This window comes from Arachis hypogaea, chromosome 16 (genome assembly GCF_003086295.3).
Source record: "Arachis hypogaea cultivar Tifrunner chromosome 16, arahy.Tifrunner.gnm2.J5K5, whole genome shotgun sequence".
NCBI lineage: Eukaryota > Viridiplantae > Streptophyta > Magnoliopsida > Fabales > Fabaceae > Arachis > Arachis hypogaea.
In genome coordinates, this window is record NC_092051.1 from 122655447 (window position 1) to 122665394 (window position 9948).

At 38.3% G+C, this 9948-nt stretch overlaps 2 protein-coding genes across 3 annotated transcripts; both read right to left on the reverse strand.

Moving 5' to 3' along the window:
* Positions 1–335: 335 nt before the first annotated feature.
* LOC112754821 (F-box/kelch-repeat protein SKIP6) lies at positions 336–1906 on the reverse strand. Its single transcript, XM_025802601.3, has one exon. It carries the CDS (start codon positions 1673–1675, stop codon positions 560–562), a length of 1116 nt encoding a protein of 371 aa, XP_025658386.1. The 5' UTR covers positions 1676–1906; the 3' UTR covers positions 336–559.
* A 1237-nt stretch (positions 1907–3143) lies between these two features.
* On the reverse strand, positions 3144–7986 carry LOC112754822 (4-alpha-glucanotransferase, chloroplastic/amyloplastic). 2 transcript variants are annotated; one of them, XM_072221039.1, is made up of 16 exons: positions 7479–7986; positions 7341–7403; positions 7083–7171; positions 6932–6992; positions 6719–6797; positions 6052–6188; positions 5780–5914; positions 5602–5678; positions 5106–5245; positions 4994–5025; positions 4843–4917; positions 4612–4684; positions 4408–4496; positions 4071–4115; positions 3832–3984; positions 3144–3709 (listed from the first exon to the last, which is right to left on the reverse strand). In XM_072221039.1, the coding sequence occupies exons 1-16, from the start codon at positions 7827–7829 to the stop codon at positions 3605–3607; spliced, it is 1704 nt and encodes a 567-aa protein (XP_072077140.1). In that variant the 5' UTR covers positions 7830–7986; the 3' UTR covers positions 3144–3604. The 2 variants fall into 2 exon arrangements, with proteins under 2 accessions (XP_072077140.1, XP_025658387.1); XM_025802602.2 differs by having other exon boundaries at positions 5780–5938.
* Between the last annotated feature and the right edge of the window lie 1962 nt (positions 7987–9948).

Genomic DNA, 9948 nt, shown 5'->3' on the forward strand with positions numbered 1-9948 from the left:
GTGGTAAAGTGACCCTAAATTCATTCTTTTCTACTTGGCATACACTGGTGTTCAATTAACATTATCTTGTCCATATGCGCTTTATGTTTAACTGCACTCTCCAGAGATGAACAAATTTATTACTGGTTCATAAGCTTGAACAATAATAATATACTTAACTAATTATCCATACTAGCCATACCAAAACTCTTTTTTAAAACCTTTTAGGTAATATTAATATATAATTCCTCTTGTTTGAGAATTTGGATTAGCAATTACTTTCTAAGAAATGTTTGGAACTTTGGATTACTGTCTAATAGTTAAGGGAACAAAATAGAATGGAGAAAAGTACCATATACAGTGGAATACACCATGGATTTATCTCACAAACACAACCTTCAATCTACAAGTTACTCATCCACATCCATAACGCAAACAAAGGGAATGTTGAACTATTAAAGTGCTAAAAGCCTAAAATACACAAGGCAATATACAGTTGTAAAATGCACATACTATTTTGAGCAAACCCCATTTATTCATACAACAATGGAGCTGTAAATGGCACTTGTTGGATCAAGTGTCACAAAGCAACTGAAGAACAGTGCACAATAGAAGAGCCTTTGGGAACAGAAAGAACCTTCTGGAACCAATCAACCTCACCCCACAGTTCACCATTCTTCTTGCTAACTTGAATCTCAGCACACCAAATGTCCATGTCTTTCCCATTCCCACCACCACACTCCCACACCACAACCAACTTCCCACCCAAATCAGCCATGGTAGCACCACACAGAAACCGAGGCAACCCCTTATGCAACCCCTTCAGCTCTTTCCATACCCCACTCTTCACATCGAACCCTTTAATCTTCCCCAAGTAATCGTAGCAATAAAGAATATCATCCACCACGCACGCCCTCCCTCGCCACCCGAGGTCCAGCTCCGTTCCCACGCTCTCCCAAGCGCCGCATCGGGGATCCAACGCGATGCCGCCGCGATCCGCCATGGCGTACACCTTGCCGTCCACCACGGCGCTTGCGTGCATCCACTTCTCCCGAACCTCCGCGGGGCTCGCCACGCGCTCCCATTTCTCGGAGGCGGGGTCAAGAACCTCCGCCCAGTTGGCCGACCTGGCCCAATTGTCGGCGACGCAGCCTCCGATGACGTAAATCTTTCCGTCGACGACTCCTGTAGCGGCGAACTCGCGGCCGACGCGCATGGAGGGTCCACGTCGCCATCGGTGGAAGCGGCAGTCGAGGAGCCAGATGTGAGAGGAGGGAACGTCGTTAATGGAGCCGCCGATGACGTAGATGGTGGAACCGAGAACGGCGTAGGCAGAGCCGATAGCGGGGGAGGGTTGAGAGGGGAACGGGACGAGGAGGATGCGGGACGGGGTTCGATGGAGGGTGAACCAGAGGAGGGTGGAGGCGCATGAGCGGAGCGTGAGGTAGAGGTGGTGTTGGGTGGAGTTAAGAAGAAAGCGGGCGTGGTAAAAGTGAGGGGAGGAGAAAAGGGAGTGGATGGGCTTCGAGACAAGGGAGAGGACCGGGTGGTAGGGCCTAGGGATGCGTGCTAGGCAGTTCAGTGCCACGTCATCAGGTAGGGAGGGGATCAGGCATATGCCCGTCGGAGGTTCTGATTCCGATTCGGAGGAGGAGGAGGAGGAGGAGGACGACGACGACGACGACGACGACGACATCGTTGCGAGGGGGACTGGGGAGAGGGCCTAGACGGATTTGGGGCTGAATTTCCTCGTTTTGGTGGGTGTCAGTCACTCTCTCTGTTTCGAGAAAGGCTAATTTTTTGGATATTATAAAGGGAGGAGTGTAATACATGAATCTTACACTAATTTGGTATAATACACTGGTACATAAGTTGTTAATGTCATAAAAAATAGTGACTAACAATTTTAGAAAGAGAAAAAAAAAAGTGAATGTCACCGTGCCTAAAAAATAGTATCTATTTATTAAAAAAAATTAAAAATTAATATTTTATTTAAAAGATATAAAAATAAATTATTTTAAAAATTTAAAATTTATCACAAAAAATAAGTTAGGCAAAAGTTAGACAACAATTGATAGGCACTATAGAATTGGCCAAAAAAAATTACAATGAGACTAACGATTTGAAATAGGACAAAAAATTTTCATACTAAAAAGCTTCTACCTCCTTGTCCAATTAAACACAAGAATGCGAAAAATCAAATAGAATATTGTGAGTATCACAAATTTTATGGGCATTCTATTAACGATTGCTACGATTTAAAGAATATCATAGAAAAGTTGGTTAGAGAAAGTCGACTAAATAGATACTTTGCTGATGGGTCGAACTACTTGAGAAAAAGAAAAAAAGATAAAAAAGGGAACAACAAGAACATCCACCTCAAACTCCTGAGAAACACATACATATGATTAATGGAGGATTTGCGGAAGGAGGAATATCAAAATCATCACGAAAAAGTCATTTAAAAGAGATTTACCGAGTTAGGAAAAACAACAGACTCTCCGACTTGCCCACCATTTCGTTCACTAAAGAGGACGCTCAATGGATAACACCTGAACACAATGATCCCGTGGAAATAACAATGATCCTCGCCAACGCAAACTTTTATAGAACAAAAGGATCTAAAGACAAATCCAGATAACCTTTTCAGATTGGGGGATATGGCGATTCGACCTCTTGGGTACATTTCTTTATATACCACTTTTAGAAAGGGTGCAAAATCAAAGACACTGAGCATTGATTACATTGTGATCGATGTCGCCTCAACATACAATGCCTTGATAGGTTGGTCAACCTTAGATAGTCTTTTTAAGCCTTCCTCTACTTTTCACTCCTTATCCATCTTCCATCTCATCCACCCTCTTGATTGGAGTATTATATCGATTTTCTTCTCACATCCAAATCACTTTTGTCACACTTAACTTATATTCGTGTTCTCCTTTGACTATCCAACACTCTATATCATAAAGTATTGCTGGCCTAATAACAGCGCAATAGAATTTATCTTTAAATTTTAAAGACACTTTTTTTTATCACATATAAAACCATGATGACATCAGAAATTTGTGGGTATGCCATAGCTGCTTGTATGTGTTTTATTTATACATTATTAAAGAGGTAGGACTCTCAAAATCTTAGGCCAGTTATTTCCTATGGACTTCGTGTTGATAATAAATGTCATTTTTTATTATTTTTATGAACATGGTTTATTTCACAAAACAATGCAAGAGCAAGAGCTTGGCTTTATCATTTAAAAAAAATAAAAAATAAAAACATACAATAATTTGAGAAAATTGCCCCACACCATGATGACATCAGACATTTGTGGATATGCCGTAGCTGCTGCTTTGTGTTTCCCAAAACGTTTCAAGGTATGGCATCAGATCACCAAACCAAAACATACAGCCAAGGACCCTGAACTTGCTAGATCGCATTACAAATTTTGATAGAAGCATCCAACATTCTCAAATTTCTTGATCAGGAACTTGGCTTGCATTGATCAACACATCCGTACTTGTCAACTTGGGAACAAACATCAAGGGTTTAGCATTTTCCACTTCTCAACTGCTATGCTGCAGTGTCCAAGCAAACTCTTCTACTTTACTATCAGAAAAGGATTCAACATTCAACATCGGCCGTACATTGAAAGCATCTCCTTAAGTCTAGCTGCTTCTCTCTCCAAGCTATCAAAGCTCACAGAACTTTCAATCCTCCAACCCCAGTTTCCAAACTGCATTGGTCATAAGATCAACATTTCATAAATTTTATTATATCTTTTCGAGGCTAAAATGGTTCGCTTTTTCGTAGAGTTTAGTTGCTGGAACAAACTGAAAACTCGGAATAAACTTTTACCTGAGTGGCAGGAATGTTCATCCTGGCAGAACTCCCCAGTCCAAGAACATCTTGCATAGGTATTATTGTTGTTTGAGCAACAGAAGCCAGTGCTGTCTTGATTAGTTCCCAAGAAATGTCATCTGGCTCACTTAGTGAGAGATAATTTATCACCTGAAACATGAAATAAAGGCGATGAACCCCATCCGACTTGATTAAAAACTCGCATCTCACTATTACACACAGGCTTTAGCACCCACATTTGATTTTTCTCCTTGCTTCAAAGCTTCCCACCAACCTTGGATCTGTAGCAGAAAGAATTCTCTTATCAATGTTTATTAATGTTAACTGCTAATATATTTGAAGACATACAATAATTTGGAACTAGATATATGTCAATATCATGTAGCTATCACAATGGGTAAAACACCATTATCATTATCATAAAGTTTAAAGAAAAATAGGTGCCCATATCACAAATCTTATATTATCAGTTGCATCAGCAAAGCTTTTACATATTTCAAAGTGTATACCCAGGTCTCCTTCCCATGAAGAGAGACATGCTGTGTTAAGAAATGTAAGACAAGAAATTCTTACTGTGTCATTATCGTGAGTCCCTGTATATACAACTTGATTGCACTCATGATTATGAGGCAAATGTGGGTTGGCAGCATCACTTCCAAACCCTGGAGAATAAATAGATGATAAAATTATTCAGGAAATGAGACTTAGAATTACTACTTTAGAGCAGGACTGCAGGACAAGAAACGATGGTAGACAAAATAAGCAATTAATAATTACCAAACTGGAGGACTGCCATTCCAGGTGCTCCAATGGATTTTCTTAGCTGAACTACATCCTCTGTGATAACTCCCTGTCATAAAATAACAACTCCAGAAAAGTTACACGGGCTTGCCTTAGAAAGATTCATATACTTATTTCACTGATATATGATTGACAAGCAACATCCGTCTCATGACAAATTATAAAATAACATAGAAACATTTAAGAATTTGTTATGATATTATGTACCAAGTCTTCTGCTGTAATATTAATTCTTCCAACTGCTCTGAAAATGGCATCAAAGAAGGATATCCCAGGTCCTACCTATCATTCAAATGATACAGAGCATATTATAGTTTGACCAAATATATATAGATAGAAAAAAATAATAGCATCTGACCTTCCACTTTCCAACCATTGCTACCTTTGCTTCTGCACATTATAGAGCACACACATGTTAAAAAACACATCACACCAGGTAAAATGTTGAAATAAACTTCGTGTAGACTCACCAGAGGGAACAGCCCAAAATCCAGCAAGTCCTCTAAAGTGATCGATCCTAAATTCATCATATAAATTCTGTGCACGGCGTATGCGGCGTATCCACCACGAGTATCCTTCTTTCTCCATGGCATTCCAATCATACAAAGGACTTCTCATTAAAATATGAAAATTTTAAAAAATAAGAAATCAGATACCCAAATGAGAAAGGAGGCCTTACAATGTACTATGACATGTTAGCAATTATTACAATATAAAGGTGGAGAAGATGGGGAAATTTTCTTTAAAAGGTTTATAAAAAAAATCAATCAGGATATTGTCATAGGTGGTTAAAGAGTTATGGAAACAGAAGAGGAACAAAAATAACATAATCATGGGGAATGGTTGTTAAAATTGCCACATAACTTCAACAACAACAAAAAGTTCGTGAGAAAAAATTAAAAAAGATGGAAAAGGTTCAACTAGTAAATTTATGGCAAAACATTTATCCTGGGATTAAGATCAAACCTGCCCCACAGCTGACCAGTTTCACTGAATGCATCGGGTGGAACTCCACTAACTAAAAGAGGAAAACCTTTCCTGTTCTGCCAGATAAGTAGAGATTTTTTATTATCACAAGGAGGAAAATGGGGTGAAAAAATGTATATCAGACAACTTCAGAGTCAGATTTTTTAGAGAAACTAACCAGTATAAACTGGTTCTTATTTGCCCAAACATCTGCACTATGATAACCAACATATATGGGCATGTCTCCCATTATCCTAATTCCCCTACTCTCTGCATAGTTACGAACTTTCTGCCATTGCCTTTGGAACAAGAACTGTTGAGCAACAAACACATTTATCTGCATTCAAAAGCATAAGTGACTCTGCAAAACAACTTCTGGCTACAAGTAGGAAGATATGAATCAAGTGTTAATTATAAATTATAACTGGAAAGCATTCATTATGATCTTACGAAGTGTCTTTTTTGTTGATAAATCTCTTCTAGAGCTGCAAGATGGCGGTTTCTTAGAGGTTCAGGCCAATTGTACCAGCTGATTGTATTTAAACTATCATCAATAGCAGCAAAATAAGCTGCATCTTCAAGCCAGCCTATACAACATGGAGAAGAGATCACATCATTACAAGAGAAAAACCTATGATAAAATTTAATCATTGTTCGCCTTGGAAACAATAACACCACCCATCCCTGATCTACTTCGTAAAGAGTTGACAAAGTTTTCCATGTCTAAGACTTGAAAATGGATCATAGAATATGTGTGACAACTGTGCATATCTAAGACAAGTGTCCTTACATGAGCTTTGGATAAAGAAATCCATCACAAGACTGGAATTTTAATACTTATATATTTTCCTAGAAAAATCCTTGCTGAGAATTGAAGAATGTACTTAGCAGAGAGGAAACTGCATAACGTAGCAGGATCAAGAATCCCAACAAGAAAAAATAATAAAATATAAAAAAGAAAAGCAAGATATCAAAGAGATACTAATCTTACAGCACGTTAATTCAAATCAGATTTTGTTTGCAGACAAACATCTTGAAGTCAAAGTAAATGTTTTACAAGCTAACATAGGCATGTTGGGATGTAAACATTAGAAGTGCAACTAACTGGGTTTCTTACTTGATATGTTAGGGTCCCTGCGAAAACTCTCAAGCTGTGTTTTGAGTTCCCCTTCACTTGAAATCAGCCTCTCTGCAGCCTATAAAAACGGGTTAAAATAAAAGGAAAAATAAACATTAAGTACTGCGTTCATTATACCAAAGTTAAAGACATGATGTAACAATTTTATTTTAATTAGATGAAAGGGAAGAATGGCAGTGATGAATATCTTACTTTAGTTATCAAGGGATCCTTAAGGTCAGCAACAAGTGAAAAATTCACCCGCTCAGCATGACTGCGTTCGTTTAAGAATATAACCATAAGAACAAGAAAAACAAACAGGAAACACTAGAAAAGGGAGTGAAAACATAGCAGTAAATCTCACATGGGTTCTGGAAGCTCATTGTTTTCCAATAATCCATCCTTAACAAGATCCTCCAGTGAGATAAGCAAGGTGTTTCCACAATTTGCATCCTTAAAAAAAAAAAGAAAAAAAGAAAAGCAGGTAAGCTTTCAGCACAAGAGCATTACTTAAAAAAAAACAAAATAAAAGAGTTGACCCTCAATCTCAGTCAACTCCTCTACACCTAAAAACAAAAACGAAAAGAGACAAAAACAAATAAATAAAATTAAAAAATAGAACCTGGCCGGAGTAAGGGGAACCTTCTTCGTTAGCCTTTCTGCCAGGAGGCACAAGTGGTAGCACCTGCAACAAGAATTAGATATTTTCAGATTGAAATCATTTTCAAACAAAAAGAAGAAATCATCACGTTTTGGCAACCTGCCAAAGGGAGCAACCAGATTGATGGAGCCAATCAATGAAACGAAATGCCTCTTGGCCGAGATCGCCGATGCCGTACGGTCCCCGAAACGAGGTCGGATGTAGAAGAATTCCGGCTCTTCTGCGATTATCGAGGTCAGGTTTGGGAAGCCAATCGCCGTAATTTGGCGGCAAATCTTGACCGACGCTGAGTTTAGATATTGAAGCAGTAAAGGGTTCTTCGAGGGAGAGGCAATTGGTTACGGAAAGAGTGGGTTTTGTGGTGGAGCGAGTGAGAGTGAGTGAGGTGCAGCGGTGGAGATGTGGTGGAGAACAGAATGGGAGATTGGTGAGAGCCATGTTGATGTTCATTTTGGAGTTTTAGTGGAAGACAGTAGAAATTAGAAAGAAAGAAGAATAGACGCTGCAGAGAGCACGGGAATCGTGACTGCATGGAGCAAATCATTCATCCAATGTGTAGATACACCGTCACACAACTCAACTGTTTGATCCGAAGCATTTTTTTATTTTTTTATTTTTTATTATGAGAAGTTTGTATAATAAAGCAGGGATATTTTCGTACATTACGAGTTAAATTTTATTTTGGCCCTTGAAATTTAACTCCATACTCAATTTAACTCTTACCATTTCTTTAACCTCAATTAAAACCTTCACATTTATAGCAATAGCTCTTGATTACCCCTACAATAATCTTTATAATTGAAATGTTGATCTAACACATTTATTTAACACACATGACACATCTAAGACGACGTCATATTGGTTTCGCACTCAAATTCCATGAACAACGTCGTTTTAAGTATGGATGGTGTTAAAACTCTCTTTCCAAATCGCACCATACAACAAAGACTCTTAACCATCCCACCATTATAACCACCACTATTTTCTTCTTCATGTACAAGCTTCACTATAACTCCCTTTACCATCAACAACAACAATAATAAAAACATTCGAATTTTTTTTAAAAAAATGGCAGAGGAGAGACAGACAGAGAGAAAGGCAAAAAAAGAGGCAAAGTTGTTGTACCATGACCGTTGCGGCGGGACTTTTTGTTGAAGGAAAGGGGACCAAAACGACGCCATTTCGAGGCAACATCGTGAGTGAAAGTTTTCAAACATCGATGGAAGAGAAGAAAAATAAGGATTTGAATACCACTCTTGTGAGACCCACGATCTCGACCAAGTTGGAAAAAAGAGAGGTGTGAGGCACTGCGAGATCCGAAGGCCACTACTGCCTCCCTTTTTGTTGTTGTTACTAGCACGAGCCACCACGAATTGCATGTGTTTAGGGTGTGGTGGGTTTGGAGTTGTTGGTGATATATAGTTTAGGGAAGAGGAGGGAGTCGGTAGTTTGGATAGGAATTAGGTGGGGATAGTGAGTGTGATTATAGATGGGAATGGTTGGTTCCATATGAACGTGACCTAGCAGAGCTCTAGGAAGACGACACTAGATGATCTGTTTGAGAATTTTGGGACTTCATCTAGGGATTCATTTAATTGTAGGGGCCAGATTAAGTTATCTAATACATTCTCTAAGTCATATAATCATTACCAAGCACACTCAGCACTAAACAGGCCACACAGTGTGAAGTAAAGTGGAGATGACCGCAGGGGTAACTGGGAACCACTGTTGCAAATTTGGGGATTCTAATTGGAGCTAACGAAATTTTAAGGGTTAAATTGAGTATTGAGCCAAAATTCAGGGGCCAAATTGAAAATTAACTCTGATCCGTCACCTTATAACTCGGTCTTTATTGTGCATTATAAGTTATAACTCTACGTTAACTATCATTTATTCTTTGCTTGTAATCGACACATTCATTACCGACTTCATGACCTTCATTTCCATCTTAATGACCAAAACGGTCATAACATGAATATCATTCATCAACTTTATGCCTACAAAAGGCACCAATTTCTATATCTCAAGACACACAATACATGATAAGTTCTATATCATGTCTTACACTCTATATTTATAGAATTATTATAATACACAACACATGATATGTTCTATTTTATGTCTTACATTCTATATTCATAGAATTATTATAAGGACACTCACGTGATAAGTTCTATTTCACGTCTAACATTCTATATTCATAAAATTATTATATGCCTCTTAAACACTTACTGACTTAAGCGTCGAGTGTCTTTTGCAGGTACCCACCCCCTTATTCTCTCATTGCCGACGTATACCTCATCTCGGCGGACGAGCTATACAGCGGCTAACCTCTACAAGAACAATTGGCGCCCACCGTGGGGCTGGTAAACTAATTTTCTGCTCCACCGAATAGATTCAAAGAATTTGAATTATATTCAAATACTTGAATCAATTTTCAAATAACATTTACATATTTTAGCAATTTATGTATTCTAATTTTTTTATTTTTATTTGTCAACCTCTATTCAAAACCTCTTTTACTTTTATAATATACATTATTTAATATATGTTGCGACTTTGTACATAT